The sequence below is a fragment of the Palaemon carinicauda genome, chromosome 8 (assembly GCF_036898095.1).
Source record: "Palaemon carinicauda isolate YSFRI2023 chromosome 8, ASM3689809v2, whole genome shotgun sequence".
Taxonomy (NCBI): domain Eukaryota; kingdom Metazoa; phylum Arthropoda; class Malacostraca; order Decapoda; family Palaemonidae; genus Palaemon; species Palaemon carinicauda.
In genome coordinates, this window is record NC_090732.1 from 139683969 (window position 1) to 139701986 (window position 18018).

General features: G+C 36.7%; 1 protein-coding gene and 1 long non-coding RNA gene across 4 annotated transcripts in view; one reads left to right on the top strand and one right to left on the bottom strand.

The window, feature by feature from the left end:
• The first annotated feature begins 572 nt into the window (after nt 1–572).
• The window catches only part of LOC137645983 (uncharacterized), a 49962-nt gene continuing 32516 nt past the window's right edge, over nt 573–18018 (top strand). Inside the window, exons 1-3 of one of the 3 annotated variants that reach the window (XM_068379090.1) lie at nt 575–906; nt 1402–1475; nt 5544–5686. In XM_068379090.1, coding sequence (XP_068235191.1) covers nt 5566–5686 — 121 coding nt within the window. In that variant the 5' untranslated portion in view covers nt 575–906; nt 1402–1475; nt 5544–5565. Of the gene's footprint in view, nt 1476–5543; nt 5687–18018 lie in introns of all 3 variants that reach the window. The other 2 variants (XM_068379091.1, XM_068379089.1) reach the window with 2 other exon arrangements.
• LOC137645984 (uncharacterized) overlaps nt 5696–18018 on the bottom strand; it is an 80540-nt gene continuing 68217 nt past the window's right edge. Inside the window, exon 3 of the long non-coding RNA XR_011045369.1 lies at nt 5696–6861. This is a non-coding gene — a long non-coding RNA (uncharacterized lncRNA). The remainder of the gene's footprint in view (nt 6862–18018) is intronic.

The window sequence follows — 18018 nt, forward strand, 5'->3', positions numbered from 1 at the left end:
TGCATAACACGGTATTCAATGTAAGAATAAAATATTTACTAGGACCTTACATAATACTTGGACGTATGACTATAACCGTATCATACACAGTTATATATATATATATATATATATATATATATATATATATATATATATATATATATATATATATATATATATATATATATATATATATATATATATATATATATATATGAGAGAGAGAGAGAGAGAGAGAGAGAGAGAGAGAGAGAGAGAGAGAGAGAGAGAGAGAGAGAGAGAGAGAGAAATTTCAGACATTATAATGTTTATCATTATAATTTGACATTATTACAATACTGCTTATGAATTTAAACCAAGAAGGGCCTTACACTTTCTTACTGTTTGATTTGGGTTAAACAATTACGTTCCCAGATTCTCTCACACCTACGCACACATGAGCGCACATCCATGTTATATGGGTGAAGAGACAACTTATGGAACATCTGCTAGTTGACTGACATAAAAATTTAACTTTATTCGTCTGTAGATATAATCAATATGATGAAACAGTGGCAAGGTGTCGAGTGAAAGTAGTAGGACAAGGTCAAGTCAACGTCGTATTATACTAACTTGTGAAAACGACAGTAGAGGAGTGAACAGTAAATTACGTTCTCTTTACGTTGAAATAGCAATAGATTAAAGTGGATTTCATGGTTGAAAGCTGACAAGAATTTTCATAAGGTATGAAAATACGATTCGTCAACTCTGTATTACAGCGTAAATATTGAACGCCGACACGCTACGATTTACTACTCTGGTTGTTTACGAAATCAGCTGACGCATTCTTCTTCTTCATCTCCGACAATCTGATGTTCGGTTTCGATTTGCCAACTACCAGTGAGCCTGATGCGTAAAGGCTGCAATTTACTAGAAAACTGACAGGTCATTCATATCAAGCTCCAGAGTTCTTTGGAATGGACTTAAAAGTTGTGAACAATAAGTGAATTCAGTGTTTTATAACAGGGGTATTTATTTTGGTATCGAAATGTCACTCGCCGTACTTGTTTTGCAACTGAAGGCCAGACTTACATTTTAACTTGCAACCCAAAGGGAGATTGTTGTAATATTTAAATTTCAGTTCTATACCACCAAAAGAGCTTTGAAAATACCAGGTGAATTGAAGTTTGCCTTGACAACTGCATGACATTTAAGCTACTTAGCGCTAAATATATAGTGTAGCATACTGGACTTTTCCACAAGAATTGGAGTGTTTCTTAATATCATTGTCGGCGCAAATTTATTACTCAGAATTTTACATTCTAATATTCTTTGCCAGGACAGCATTTACTAATCTAATCAAGTGTGTATACCGGTTCAAAATAGCCCAACCCCAATATTAGTAGACTATTGATTCTAATATATATTCGAAATTTCCAGTCATAGTCATTTCCATGCAAAGAGACGGAAGATTTTGGTGCCAGAAAGCTCTGACTTGAGTGACTTTGAGTAATGTAAGTACACTATGACTTTTTTAATAGTCAAGTTAGGGAAAGGTTGTACCTGAGTTAGTAAAGATAAGAAACCCTACATCAGATTTGACAAGGGTACCTTAAGTTCGAATGTATCACTGATTTAAGTATATGTAATATATAGTTTTTTTTCACCATCAGGATAAAGAAAGGTGAGGTTGTGGGTTAATAAGATACAGCACCCAAGGTGAGGTCATATTGGGGTACCTTAGACTGGGATATATTGCTCTGATTTCATTAAAACACTCCCCCAGAAGCCTACAGAGTAGTGGACATGCATATACAGTATGTACTTTTGTATAGAAATAAGATTAAAACAACTATTTTCTTTGCCACAGTAGACTACGTTCACTACTCTGTAACTGTTCCCAGTGCCATTCAGAATATGCTCCTTGGCTTTGACTGTAGAAGGGGAAAAATTCATAAAAGCAATAATGCACACTCTCAAAGGGAACACTTAGCTTATCCTAACAGCATTTCAAGGGATTCACTAAGCATTACATTTTGGTTTATCTTAAGCTATCTTACCCTGATATAACTAGACTCATCCAAACCTAGTCACTTAAACTTCCTTATCTAGATAGGGCTTTTGACCTTAGTTCCTAGCAGTACAAACAATATCATTTAGCTTACTTATCAAAGACTAAGATACACAGAATCTTTTGGGTAGAATCATATTTTTTGGCAATTTAAAAGAAAAAAAAAGTTTACAGGATTACCCTGTTGATAAATGAAAATGTAAATTGTGTTTGTTTGGCTAACAATCAAGATGAGTACTGATATCTGGTATTTTTAGAAAAATTCTAGAGAAAAAGGTATAAAATATATTTATCTGCTTAAATCAACAATTATGCTACTTTTAGAAGATTACTTGGGCTACTATGTTGATTAAAATCAATAGATTAGTCACAACAATTGCATTTATCATTTATCACGGCTTGTTCCAAATAATAAATAAAAAATATGCATACAGTACTTAATTTTTTTTGGTGAAGTAATTGAGATATATATTGGCATAGAAATATCTCTAATGGTTGCAAAGCAGTGGTACCCTATTGCTAAAACTGTTTTAAGCTATTGTAGCATAGTCAGGCTATGAATGTTATTGTGTTCTATTATTCATGGTTTTAAAAACAGTTTTGTGTATGGCAACATAGAACTAAATTATTGAACTCATTAAACAAGAGACATGCAGGGTCTTCAAATCCATTTAATTTCAAGATGGGAAAAAAAGCCACAATGGAATAATATAGAACAGTGATTTGCATTGGGTGAACTATTTAGTTAGTGCTCTCCTAATATTAACCTAGATTCGGCTATGAAGTCGTTGTTAGCTCAGGGTGGGGATAACCACATACCTCATGCATACCAGGTATCCTTGTTAACTAGGGTAGCCTAATACGTTTATTTTTAGCACCAATAGGACTTTCTTATTCAAGCTATACTTTACCCAAGTAAATTCATTATCATATGAATTTCAATAAATCTAATACTATACTGTAGTCACTTGTATTAAATGTGTAGGCTTATCCTACTGCCTAACAGTGATAGTATGCAGTACCTGTTCTGTATGTAATTCCTAAGTCAGGTTAAGTAGTTGTGTATCCCAAAGACTAAGAATTTCCCTGCAACAACCTTTTTATGCAGCATGACATGTTTACTTTAAAGTGCTCTAGAAAAAACCTAGTTTTATATACTTGTGTTTGTGTAAATTAAAAACAAAGAACCACATATAAGCCTTCTGTAATAACCGATATTTCTTTATTGTGGTGGGATGCAGATTGCTGATGTAGAAGCGTGGCAGCTTCACTTTCCTAATGACCAGTTTACAGTAAATACATTCAGCCCTTATCATATGACTAACTTATGACCCATCATGAAGTCAAAAAAAAAAAGAAAGAAAAAAAAGTTTTAAAAACTCCCATGTAAAACCTTTATTTCAGATCAATTATAACCCTTCATATCAGTCTGTCATATGCTCTAAAAGTACCTGTAATTAATAACTAACAAAGTCTACTTTATAAAAAAGTATATATATAATATATATAGTATGTGTATGTATACATTGGAACCTTGGAGCTTGAACTTTGTATTAAAAGGCCATTCAAACATTGATTTTTTTAGTTATTTTTTTCGTTAATATATACTGTACGCGACAATACTGTACTGTAATGTAGATTAGACTAACCAGTTCCATACCCCCCAAAAAACAACCATTATAAGGCATTTTATTTTTTACAAAAGCTTATATATTTGCATCCCTAGAATATGCAATAAAACATTAGTCAAAGAATAGAGGAAATACAGTAAACAAAAAATTGCACTCTTTTTAACCTATAGAAAAGAGATTGATGATAAAATAGAAGGCTACTTTACTAGATCACACAAGTACACAATTCCCACATAAAAATAAAATATTTTGTTCTCAACTTTTCTTGGTCCTATCACCACTACTAACCATCTTTAGGCCAATAATGTATCAATACAATAATGTACTGGCATAAAATAGAAGAACACAAATTTAAGCCCCAAAAAAGCAACAGGGGTGTGCTCTGGGAGAGCACCAAGAAAAAACCCTAAGTACTCTACTATTAAACCTTTGTCTCAAGTAGGTGTTATCTATATATGTCTTAGTCATATAAGTTCCGGAAAGTCATGATTACCCATTCAATATCCTAATATTGTCATGACAAAATCTGTTAAAAAATAGTCAAACACAGATTTGTTAAAGTTCAGTGGAATTCTATCTTTAGTGATTCCCCTGTAATATAGTAAAAATAAAAAGGTTTTGTATGGTACTCATACTAAGATTATTCCAATCCAGGTGAAGTTATCAACACTTCATATTTCTATAACCCTTCAACACGGCCAACACTAACCAATTTTACGTAAACACTGCACTGTAATCATATCTTGTGCCTATAATACAAAATACTGGTAATATAATGTACAACTAATAACCCTAAACACAAGGCAAAGAGTAGAATCCCTCTTACTACTCATCTGACTGGCAAGACACGAAGTTATATTTAAAGCAGCTCATTTTACATGGTGTGAAAAAGTAAGAAATGTTATAACTTGGACAAAAACATTTTAAACATAAAATTCATAGAAAGTAAAGTACAGTACCTACTACACAAGTTACAGGGTTTCTCAGGGTTATTTCAAATGTTGTAGTTGTAAATAATTCATAAAATCTTCATCAAGGGGTCTGTTTCATAAGATTTATGTAATAGTGCTTTTATAATAGCTGTAAATAGTACAGATATCATATATCCTGCTCCATGAATCCTCAGATCATACAGTGAAAATGTACTGTAATTTGAATAAGGGCATATCTTACATTACAGTACAGTACCTGTACCTGAAATGTTAGTTTTGCCATATCTGTACCTTGATTTACAAAACACTTATAGCTGTACACAATTTTACAAGAGAAGTTTAAAAATCTGCATTGTCTACTCAGGGGGTCTAGAAACCAATAAACTTTCTCAGCTACATTCATCATTAAAAAGTAACTGAAGAAATTGCAATTATTTTGTTATATAAAAAGTTACATATGGCATCTTCTTTTACACTAGACTGTTACACAGGTTTACTTGTAAGGTGAAAATTCTGCTTCTTGCACTAAACAATTTTCAACAAGACATAATAATGATTGTTTTAATACCACAGAAAAGCATTACAAAAACTTTGATAGATTTGGATAGGAGATACGTGGTTAAGTTATACCATGTAAACTTTTGCTTATGAGATCTACAAGTCATGACATAAGAGGTGGCTTCCCTTTTTTTTTTTTTTCTTAGCCAAGATACACGAGATAGTTTTGACTGGTTTTGTTTAAAACTGTCATTTAAACAACAGTAATTGCAAAAATTAAAATTTAAGAAAAATTTAATATAATATGGAAGTTTAATAAAAAAAATATATTTCTCAGAGCAAAATTCACAAAAGATAGTTTAATATTATTGGGACCTGATATAGGTACATTTGCTTCAGTAAACTCTACTTTATACTCTTTACTGTACTGTAATAGTTTTCTTCTTGCAGTGTGACATTTACATCAGTGTGAATGATGGCAGGATACGAAGGGGAGGAGAAACTGAAACAGTTTGACTCATCACAGCCACCTTCAAGTAAAAACCATACTGCAACTGATTATAATGTTCTGATTTATATACCAAATATCATTGGTAAGTTATGATTTTTGCTTCTATTTAAGTTAAACATAGGCTAATTTTTTTCTGAAATGACCTCACATGTTGACCTCGTATTTTAGCAGTTTTATTTATCATGGTTTTCTGTATTTTATTGAAACACAAACTGCATTAACTAATGGTTAGGGGCCTTACCTTCCCTGATTTTTTTTTTTTTTTTTTGCCTCCAAGACAGAAGTAAAGATTTCCTCTATGTCCATTTCATTTATTGATTTTTGTTAGGAATGGGATTTCACAAGTAAATTTTCATGTAGTCTGCAATGTTATGCATGAATTCCAGAAGTTATAATTTTTTGCTGTCCAGCAAACCAATAAATTTTTCAGTCTTTGCAATGTAACAAAATCTTTAAGTGTTTTGGTGATTAGTGTTAGAGAAGCAAAGAGTTTAGGTGGTTATCCACATATTGACAGTTATTGTATCTAAAATTTTTCAATTACAAATAGAGCCTGTGTCTATGCTTATTTGATTAAGACTAAACCTTTTTGTTGCAAAATGTCTGACAAAATGCATCCCATCGTTCCAGTAGATTTTCATCTCAACTCAATTTGAAGCGCATTATTGTGAATATATTTGATAAGACATTACAGTATATACTACTTAACATCTTTTGTTTTGAACTAAGTGCCTATTGTTGTATGGGGTTGCTCTAATGTTATGCTGAATGGCTGAGCATGTACATCACTAGTTGGTTGGTACAGTATATACAGTACTGTAGTGGCTTCATTATGGATGTAATAGGTCAATGCTAGTATCTGACCAGCAATTTCATCAATACCTGTATGAAACTATCTACTTCTCTGTTGGCTTTATGTAATAGCTTGTAATGATTTTTAATATATTCTCCCTATCATTCCTTAAGTGGTAGGCTGGAATTTTGATAGAGCTACAGTACTTCCTTGACAAGCTTGTAGCTGGTTGACATTATTAATCTAAACGAAAATAAAAAAAGGCTCATTACTAAATAAATCATAGACTGTCTGGTTTAAATTTTTTTTTAGACAGTCATATTTAAAACAGTGAATTGTATGTTAAAAATTATTATAAGATGCTTAAACCTTTCATGTATTGATGTTTGTAGCTTCTGTAGTAATCCATTCATCTGGTTCCTGGTAAGCCGTATTTTCCAATCCTCTTTATTATATTACAGCAGCTGAGAAAAGAAACATCACATGTACTGTAGACTAGAATGCATGAGGGTTGTGGTCCAATGAACATCCAATAAATGAATTAATGTCACGTAAGAAAGTTTTTCTATTGTGTGACCACTCATCAATAGCTTTCATTTATGCTTTGCTTGTTCATTTTCTGTGATTTCAGTTATAACCAATTGATCACAAAATTTTCCAAGTGTAAAATTTTCAACCAAAACTATGTTCATACTTTTCCAAATATAGTACTGTACTGTATACACATTATTTATTGAGTACATATCCATAAGTAATACAGAAAAAGGCCATTGTGAATACAGCAGCTTGTGGGTGCTACATCACCAACACCAATTTAATTCAGTTTGCAGTCACAGACTACAAAATTTGGAAAGCAGCTATGGAGCTCAAAGTTGAAATGGAAGCAAGTTGCTATGTAATATGTACAGTAACCAGTTTGTTGTATTATTAGTGGATAAGACCTTTCAAATTGGGGACTTGCTAGTAATGAGCATAATTTTACCCACCAAAAAATATAAGCTGAAGGGAAAAGTGAAATAATTTTCTGGTTATAAAGCTTTTATGATATAAAAGTGATACACAAGTGAGAAAATGAATAGGAAATAAAAAAATGTTGTACATAAAATTTTAAAATCCAATTCATAAGCCCAGTACTGTGCTCCTTGAAAAAAAGAAATTAAAAACATAAAAGCCAGGAAATTCTTAGAATCTGATAAAATACAGTAGTTTTAATTGTTTTCAAACCAAACCTTAAATCCCGGTCTCCTAAAAGTTCTCCACAAATAAAACGTTAAGACTGTTTTGAGGAGGATATTTTAGGAGCCAATAGATATTGTATAATACATAAGATGTATCTTTCTGGTGGTGAAACATTCTTTGTAGCCCTAGCCTCAACAAGTAAAGAATAATTGCATGCACTTTCTTTGCAGGTAGGATTCAATGATGATGATATGGTACTTTCATTATTGTTGGAATTTAGAGAAAATTATTCTAAAGCAAAGGGCTCACCTATTTCATTTCATATTCCTTCATTAAATGATTACTGTATGTGGATATTGGGCAGGAAGATTTGGCTCTTAGTACAGTAAGATTTTTAAAATGTTCATGGTTTAGACTTCTTTATTAGAGATGTCAATAATTTGTTTAATGGAGTCAGAACTCCAAGGCCTTTATCAAAGAATGCTATATCCATTTTCTGTAAAAATATATTAAAAATGCAAAGAAATGTATGAAATATTGTTGCCCTTGAAGAGGGTAAGCACTCATGATATTGGCAGTAGTTATTTCTCTCAATTTAGCAAGGAATTGTCATCAGTAAAAGTGCCAAGGAATGCACATGTTCACAGTTGACTTCTTTCCTTGGATCATATTGGCTTTTTATTTCTGTTATTTCTTTTAATCTTGCTGAATAGGTGGCTGCTGCCTCTTGTCTAGTAATACTGTAAATTTGATAATTTTTCAAATGATCTCTTACTAAATTCATTAATCTATCCCTTTCTTGCTGCAAAGAGTTTTATTTCTTAGCCAGGACATAACTCATGATACTAGAAAAATCTTCAAGCAGACTTGGGGCCTTCTGCCATAACACATGGGAGCAAATCGTTGACATTCTCTTCATACTGTCCACTATCCATTAATTCAAGTCCTATTCCATCGTTACTAAAACTTTGTCCCATACCAATTGCATTGACTTTATCAGTGCAAGAGGCTAATGGCATTGATTGACTGTATTGCCTTCTCCACTTGAAAATCTTTTAATTTTAAAGTCTTGTTCTTGCCATAATTATGTCTAACCTCAGTAAAAGACACTTTTTCTCAATTAAATAGAGAATGTCTGCCTTCTTTACCTGGGACCACACCTGGTGAGCCCTTTTAGCCTTTGGGACAGGACTTGAAGCACATTTAGTCTCGGCACAAAATACTGTAACATGGTTTATCAACTTTGCTATACGCGCACAACGGCATCACTGACACTAGGGTTAAAAGATGTAGTGCAAGATTTAGTACAGTACAGTACAAGGAAGAGGTTCAGTACCTTGATACTGAGCTTAATAGAAGACTGTATGTGCACCAGCTCTACTGATCAATAAGCAGACAAGTGGATGAATGTTGCGTGCTTTGAAACTTCTCCCATGTATATTTATGTATAACAGTATCAACTGGTTAACTGCATACTGTATCATGTAGTTAAATCTGTGTTTGAAAATTACACTAACAACGAGAGTGGACTGGACACACTAAAGGTCAAAATAGTGTTAGTGGAACAGTGATGTGAAAGTAAACAAAAAATAAAAATAGGTTTTCTAAAGCTCTAGCGCGGGGATGGGGAACCTGTGGCCTTAAGGCCTTCGATATATGTACTGTATATGTAGTATATTTCTGCTTTGACATTGAATATTGTGTGTTTTAAATCATTCTATGTACACATACACATATGTACTCACAGACAATAGGAAAGTTGTATTCAGTGATGTACCTCCCTTAGAATGGAAGCAATTTTCTCCTCGAATTTAATGAATCCTAACTAGCAGTTTTTCCTTGTCAGCTGCAACAGCTGTTGTAACTGACAAGGAAAAACTGCTAGTTGCAGCGAGTGAGTGCTCTAATGTATGATGGACGAGGAGTTCCTGTTTTGTCCATCTCCTCACTGTGATCTATGTTAGTTTTAGATAACAGATTCCAGATTTTTGGCCTAAAAATATTTTATTTGTGCTTTCACTGATGAGTTTTAATTGTATGAAAAAAAGCTTCCCTTAAGTAACCTTAACAGAAGGAGACAAGGAACAGACATTTTAACTTCAAAAAGCAATGTCACAAAGGAGGACTAAATTTGACTTCCTTATTATGATAAGTTATGCACTGATGGTGTTCCAGCTATGATAGCTAAAAACTAGGGATCTATTGAACATCTTAAGAAAGCAAATAATTGAGTTTTTTCAATGAAAACAGCTAAGTGTGGTTAAATAAATTTTTTTACTAGGATGTTGCACTTTCATGAGATGTAATTGTATAAAAAGTACCTACTTGCCAATAAAAAATATTTGAAAAGGTTATATTGTTGATATCGATGAGCTCTTTTTCAAAACAATATTATTTTACTTATCACTTCAATACAAGGAACCTACTTGCTTAACTAAAATAATTTAAAAATGACATGCTTTGTATATTAATCATTACTTACGGTAGTTTGAAAACTACCCAAACTTGAATGAAATAATTTAAAATTTAGTTTTCAATATAATTCATTTACAGATTACTTTTATAAAAAGTACATAATTCGAATATTTTAAAATGTAATGCTTTCAATTTTTATAAACCTGTCACTCTTTAGATTACTAATAAATTTCTTGGAGGATAAAATAACCAACAAAATTCTATGAGGTCTTAATGAGCATTGAGGAATTGCAAGATGGCCTTTATCCAAAATAGGTTTCCCCATCCCTGCTCTAGAGCATAACCCAATCGTATATCTGCTGTTTCACAGCAACTACTGCATTAAAGTTTCCGAGGATTTAAGAGAACCAAACAGCCTCTTGGCTCATGAAACTACTCTGTAACGAGTCGCACTAGCAAATTTTTTTCCAAGCTCAAGTTACAACACGGCCTTAGTAAATCACGCAACCAGCTACAGCCCAAAAACTGTAAAACAGTACATTAGATGCATTGCATACTCTTTATGAAGGGAGGTATATGTCAGGGAGAGTGTTTCTGAGAATATGAGATAGGAAAAGGCACAGGAACTGAAGAAGTAGATGGTTATTGGGAACAGAAGGGACAGAAAATATGGGGAAGGTTCCTGTCATCCATACAGCCCACAGAAAATAAAGAGGCCCCCAGCTGGGTTACACCCAACCTTCCATTCCATTTGGCTTAACATTGTGAACCCAAAAAGAGGAATAACTACTGCAGATGGAAGTATTAGAATTACAGTATTTCGATTTCCTGTGCTTCAGGCAAAACTGTGTGCGCAATGATTTTATAATGTTAGAAAAGTGACATGCTACTGTACATGCAAATCTTTATGCAATATTCTAAACTGATCAAAGAAAAAAAAAAAAAACAAATAGTAACAAAAGGGAAAGAAAAAATAAAACTATCCCCTATATCGCAAAACAGTTTGTTTCTACACAATACAAACCTTCATCCTTTATTATTATCATTATTATTACTATTATTAATATTATTATTACTACTTGCTAAGCTACAACCCTAGTTGGAAAAACAGGATGCTATAAGCCCATGGGCCCCAACAGGAAATATAGCACACTGAGGAAAGGAAACAAGGAAAACAAAACATTTTAAGAACAGTAACATTAAAATAAATATCACCTATATAAACTATAAAAACTTTAACAAAACAAGAGGAAGAGAAATTAGAAAGAACTGTGTCCCATTGTACCCTCAAGCAAGAGAACTAACCCCAGACAATGGAAGACCATAGTACAGAGGCTATGGCACTACCCAAGACTAGAGAGCAGTGGTCTGATTTTGGAGTGTCCTTCTAGAAGAGCTGCTTACCATAGCTATAGTCTCTCTTCAACCCTTACCAAAAGGAAAGTACAGTAGCTGCTGAACAATTACAGTGCTGTAGTTAACCCCTTGGGTGAATAAGAATTGTTTGGTAATCTCAGTGTTAGGTGTATGAGGACCGACGAGAATCTGTAAAGAATGGGCGAGACTATTCGGCATATGAGTAAGCAAAGGGGAAGTGAACCTTAATCAGAGAAGGATCCACTGTAGTACCATCTGCCCAGTCAAAGGACCCGATAATTCTCTGGCGAAAGCTCGTAACATCCAATGAAGAATTAGAGGGGTTCTGGCAACTGCCACTCAGTATCCACTGGCAGTACAGGTCTAACAGGATCAGAGCCTTCACTCTGATTCTGGCTGTCGAACTGCAAAGACATTTGTTTTTCTAATTTTCCCTTTTTAATTTCAGTAAGTGTGAAGGAACTTGGCATAATGTGGGTGTAGTCTTTCCAGGGCTGTCTGATCATCACTGAGGCACCTTAATAAGCAAGGTTGAGGTTGATCCTCACCCATTGTGTCGGACATGTGGAGGGTATCGCTGCACTTAAGGTTCTCCTTGTGATGTGTGGTAGTCTCCGCAGTAAGAGATTTCGTAGGAGAAGGCTTCATCAGAAAAGTTGCTGAGATCCTGACTTTCAAGTATCAAAATTCGCCGCTCTGGGCCTTCTTCAGTTAACTCTTCGAAAGGCAACTTCCAAGGTGGTAGATCTCCCTGATTTCCCAAGAGAAACAGGGAGGTCTCCCCTTCCAAATGAACCCCAGTCTTCAGTTTTGGAAATCCAAGCTGTTGAGTTTCCTCTGACAGAATTTCTCAGTTTTGGATGAGAAGCACCCTGGTATGCCATTGCATTCTTTGCCGCCCATGAGTATTGACTCCTACGACAAAGGTTTTTGTCTCATGTTCTCTGCCTACTCCTCTGGGAATGCTGTAAGCAGTTTTTCAGACTATAGTCTAGTTGAGCATACCAGCTTGGCTTTAAAACTGCTGTATCTCTGGGCTTTTGTTCCAAGAGATCTTGCTAGGAATCTCTCAGAGGCTTGCAATGTTAGAGTGCCATCACCACACACATCATCCAGTGGCAGTGCACCACCACAGTGTACGAACCTCAGGCGCAAGAGTGTCCACTTATGAGCGAGAAGCTTACAGGAGCATGCAGTCCAATTATGAACAACTTTCTCCACTAGAGCGGATACCTCAAGAAATAGTATGATCTAAGAAGAGAAGGCATTTGGAGGACACGCCAGTTCCTTTTCCCTCTTTTCCAAGAATTGTTATGGATCATAAGAGAGCGCCTCGAGTGCTCATCAGAGTCGCTCGTTGTTTCTCTCAACAATAAGAGGAGTTTTATGCCCCCAAAGATCAGAGTTGCGTGTCTTTCCTCTGAGCGGCAAGAAAGGAGCTACACACCCTACAGACACTAGACCGAGGTTCCCGAAATTTAGGGGTGAATATACGCTCTTGCCTACAGAAATAGTGGATCTGAGAGGGTCGAGCATTGAAACCAACACAAGAGAGATCACAACCATGTCCGGACCCAGTCCCCAGACGAGATGGAACCCCCTCTCTCCGAATACCATGCTTCCCCTTAACCCACCCTCCTTTCCAAGGGTAAGAAAGTCACGGAGAAGAGACACCACTTTAAAGAAGAAAAATAAAATTGCAAGAGACTTTGAAGAGTTCCACGTTCATACATCTCTGAAAAGGGGCAAAACTTGTCTCCCCCGAACCAGTTGAGACTTGCCATGACGCAGACTCACCGTGTCCTGCTGAGGCGAGACCATTGGAATCCAACTTTACCAAGCCTGAAGGCAGACCTCCATTGACTTCTTATTCAGGGAGGCACACACCTCAAAACAACACCTTGGAGTTGCTGTGGTCACATCAGACAAAGACTTTTCAGAAACTGAAAGTGCATGCATCTGCACCAAAGACTTTGCAAGCGGCTCATTCCTCAAAGACGATTTCTCCCATCTTTTTTAAGCAAACTAAATTCTACCTGACAGAGGGAGCCCATCCTTCTCCTTTTCCTTAGACCAAGAAGTAGTGACCCTGACCTTGGGGATGTAAGCAGAGAGTCTCGCACAACAACCACCAATTTTCTCAGCCTTGGTGGCAATGGCAGCTTTGCAGGATTCCTCTTGGTTAGGCTACTGGTCTTGTATGCTCTCATATTTTGCAATATCTCTTAATCTTGAGGATTCCAAGATGATGATGATGATGATGGAAAAAAAAAAATAATAATAATGAGGAGCTTGCCTCTTCAGGTGCAAAGGCGGCTGAGTTTTTAGTACAACATTTTGCATACCAGTGTAGCAACTGGGCATTAAAACCAAGGGGCACAGTGGTCAACAAGCTCATCAGTCATGTGGTCAATACAGTATGTCTTTGCAAAACACCCCACTGACAGAGTACCTCTCTCTATCCCCTAGACGAAGTGGATGCAGCACAGTATTAGCAAAGTGGTAGAAGGAGAGTCAAGCTTCTTTCTTCATTAGAGCTGCTACCTTCAAACAACTTCCAACAATTACCATTCCACATTAGAACTCCCCAAAAGTAGCCACCTATGAGAGGGGCAGCCTAACAACAGCAATTTTCAATTTAAGAGATCAACTGGGCAGACCCAGCCCTTATGCTGAAGGCATCAAGGCAAACAAGGGAGAGTAGGTGGGGGATCTCATTAGGGATGGCATTCCCTCATATCACCACCTATAAAGGAATGCCTGTCGAGTTGGTGGACAAGGTAGGAATTCCATGGGGCAGAAAATTAGACTGCAGCATCTTCACATCTTACCTCGTCTCCTTTACAAACTTTCTCCCTCTTTTCACTCCAGTAGCATTGAGCAGCTCATTATATTTGAGAGGATCCGTTCAAGACCTACTTCAGCAGGAGGAGGTCAAACAGATGTTAGACCAGAAAGGGGTCGAGGAGGTCAATGACTCATCTCGGGGATTCTACAACTTGTTCCTGGTACAGAAGCTGTCAAGGAGTTGGAGACCAATCATCGACCTGTCCCTACTGAACGCCTTTGTTCCGCAAATGAAGTTCAAAATGCAAACTCCCAACACAGTCCTCCTTCCAAGCAATAAGACAGAACAACTTCTTACTGCCCATAGACCTAAATGACACGTACTTCACAACACTGTACAATACTTCAGTTCACTGGAACTCGAGAAAGTGTCTTCAGTTTGTTCTGAGAACAAGAAAGATTCTTTTTCAGGTTCTCTATTTTGGCCTTTCCACAGCACCGCAAATGTTCACGAGTGTGTTCACATTGGCTTCATCCTGGCTCACAAATATTAAGAAGTCTATTCTCACCCCACATCTACTTGGGATTGAGTATAAACACAGACCAAAGAAAAGTGCTCCCTTACAGCAAAGAACTGGGAGAGACTTCTTGGGCATTTCTCTTCCCTGGAACATCCGTGCAGTGGCCTCTTCAGTGGTTCGACTGAAGAGGCCACTGCACGGATGTTCCTCCAGATGTACTGGTCAAGGTGACACAATAAGTCCAAGAAGACCTATCCTGGTGCCTGCAGGAGAAAAACATGTTGGAAGGATCCCCCTACATATTCTTTTCTCAGAACTTGCTCTTTTCTCAGATGTGCCTGAAGAAGGGTGGGGACTGCACATACTCACTCCACATCAGGTCTATGACAGGGGAAGTAGACAAAAGGGTATACTGTAAACATCTTAGAACAGAAAGCAATGTACCTAGCTCTTATCCAAATCTAAGGCATAGTACAAGGTCACTCAGTGATGTTAATTAGCAACATCACTACAGTAGTGGCTATGTCAACGAATTAGGGGTCAGTTTCTCGAACACATTGCCCCAGCTAGTGGTGAACATGGCACTCATGGTCAAAGAATAACCGAGTACCCTCTTGGCATGTTTCATTCCATGAAAACTAAACATGATCGCAGACAATCCATGTCTTCGCCATCTAGTTACGGGCTAAAAATGGTCTTTGAATCCTCTGGTGAGGAAGGAACTCCAGACTTTGTGGGGTTTCCCAATAATAGACATGTTTGCCAACCACCTAACACCAAACTAAGTTTATTGTTCACCAGTACCAGACCAAGCAGCAGCACTGGCAGATGCATTTCAACACTTGGGACAGCCTCAACATCTATGCCTTCCCACCATTTTGTCATAAAGTGATCAGCAGAGCCATCATCCCATCTATCTCCAAATAAATCTGACAGCACTGAAATGAGCACTTGCAGTGGTACACAGAACTAAGTCTACTAAAAGAAGATCCATGAGTGCTCCCAACTTGGTAAGACCTATGTCAGCTGCACATGGAGATACCACGGTGCAGTGAACTCTCTCTACACATTTGAAGGTTATTCAGCATCTCAGAAAGGATGGAATGCAACTCTCTGGATACCTCCGAAAGTCTTCGACAGCAGTCTACCAGGCAAAGTGGGCACTCTTCTTTGATTGGTGTCATAGGAGGAACGCTTATCCACTCGAAGCCTCTATTCCGCTAGTTGTAGATTTTCTTGTGTATCTAAGATGAGAAATTCCTCTCATCTTCAGCAGTTAAAGGTCATCACTCAGCCTTATGCCAAGTTTTCAGATAAAGAGAAATAGGTCTCTCTTCCTCATACGAATTATTAGCTTTGACTCAAAGTTTTAAACTACAGTAGCTTGTCCCCCCCCCTTCCCCCCAAAAAAAAAATCAAACTACAAGCCTATGATGTGACCAGGGTCCATAGATCATTTTGGAAGACTCCTTATGAACTTTGACAAGAGCCTTTGTCAGGGATATCACTCTTAAAACAGTGTTTCTGTTATTCTCAGCTTTGATAAAAAGAGTGGGAGAGCTGCATGGTCTATCGTACAGTACTTTGTGTTATATTCCCAGAAGTTTTGACATATCTCGTTCCAATTTGTTCCCAAATTTGTGGCTAAAACATAAAATCCAGCAATAAGAGAGACAAGGTTTGAATAATCTTCAGTATCATCACAAGAGGAGATTACCGACATAATCCTGACAACCTGCTTTGTGTCCTGCAAGGGCATCGAAGTTCTATATAAAATGAATGAGATCATGTAGACCCACTCTTCATTAACACAGGGAGGACAAAGAAAATCTCTAGAAATACCATCTCCTAGCTTCACAAAGCATCAGTAGAGTCTACAGGGAGGAATTTATGAACTATTGGCCTCAGCTCTTCCTAGAACTTATGAAGTTAGGGGGATTGTTATTACTTAAGCCTTCTGAGAGAACCATTCAGTTGGCCTATGTTTAAGGAAGGTTTCTGGAAAAGTTAGATCACCTTTACAGCACACTATCTTCGGGATTGCGCCCACAGGTCCCTGGATACATTCTCCATAGTACCTGTGGTAGCTACCCAGCATGTAGTGTATCAAGCTTCGCTCCTTCCAGGACATAGAAGCATCATATCTAAGATAGCATTAATTTAAAGTGAGAATGACTGACCACTTTTTTTTTTTTCCTTCCTTCCTTCCTTCTCTTGGGATCAGCCGGTGAAATATTATGAAAGTGAAACAAACACCAATGCAGGTAAGCACATTAATGACTGACCTTCTCTCTTTTCCTGCCTTCCTTCCTCTTGGGATCAGCTAGTGAAACATTATGAAGGTGAAATGGGCACCAATGGAGGTACACACATTATTGACAGGTACTGTAGTTGTTTTATAAGAATAGTAAAGGTGTAGAATCCCCACACTCCTTAAGAGGGAGTGTGTGACAGGCAGGGAGTGTGTGACAGGCAGGGAATATGCAATACTTATACTAGTCCTTAACAGGAACGATTTTCCCACTGACGATACGTTCTCATATGAAAAACTTCTGGCCGGTGATGGTTCATTCAATCATGGGTCATGGGATACAAGGATTCTATGCTCTGCTCTCTTTACCAGACTGACCATCATGGTTCCATGTCGTTAGCCAGCCAGTTGGGCAAGCTAGACTTCCTCCCTCCTAAGGATGACTCCCCTACTATGGGATGAAGATTTGTATTCACGTAGAAATCAGTAACAAATTTAAAAAGTAATTTGTATTTTATTCTAGCAGAATCAAAATGAAGGCTCTGAGCACTGTCAAACCTATAACACCAGTTGATACTGGGTTACCAGAACCTCAATTCTTTATTGACTGTTTCTAGCTTTTGCCAGAATCTTACCCCTTTTAAAGGACTTAGGTTTTTATAACAGGGAAAAATACAAATTGCGGTACTTTTAAAATTTGTGACGTTGCCTTGAATCTAAATAGCATTTAATTTTCTGCATTATACATATATGTACCCACAAGTGAAGAAGTACTGTACTGTACTATAAAATTATTGTACCCACAAGTGAAGAAGTACTGTACTGTACTATAAAATTATTGGACAAGTGAAAAGGCGGCTCCACAGCAAGATATTAGATGTGTGGTGAGATCTAACCTACTTTTAGATAAACCAAATTTTCATAATAAAATATTTCAGTACATGTCTAAGGTTTACAGTGATTATATTGTCATGAATATCTGCCTCTTACATGTTGCCTATCCTAACTCATTCATCAGGTTTCATCTGCCTGGGATGGCAGCAGTGTAGCCAAACAAGTGTGAATTCACAGGTAACCTTGCTCTGTTTGCC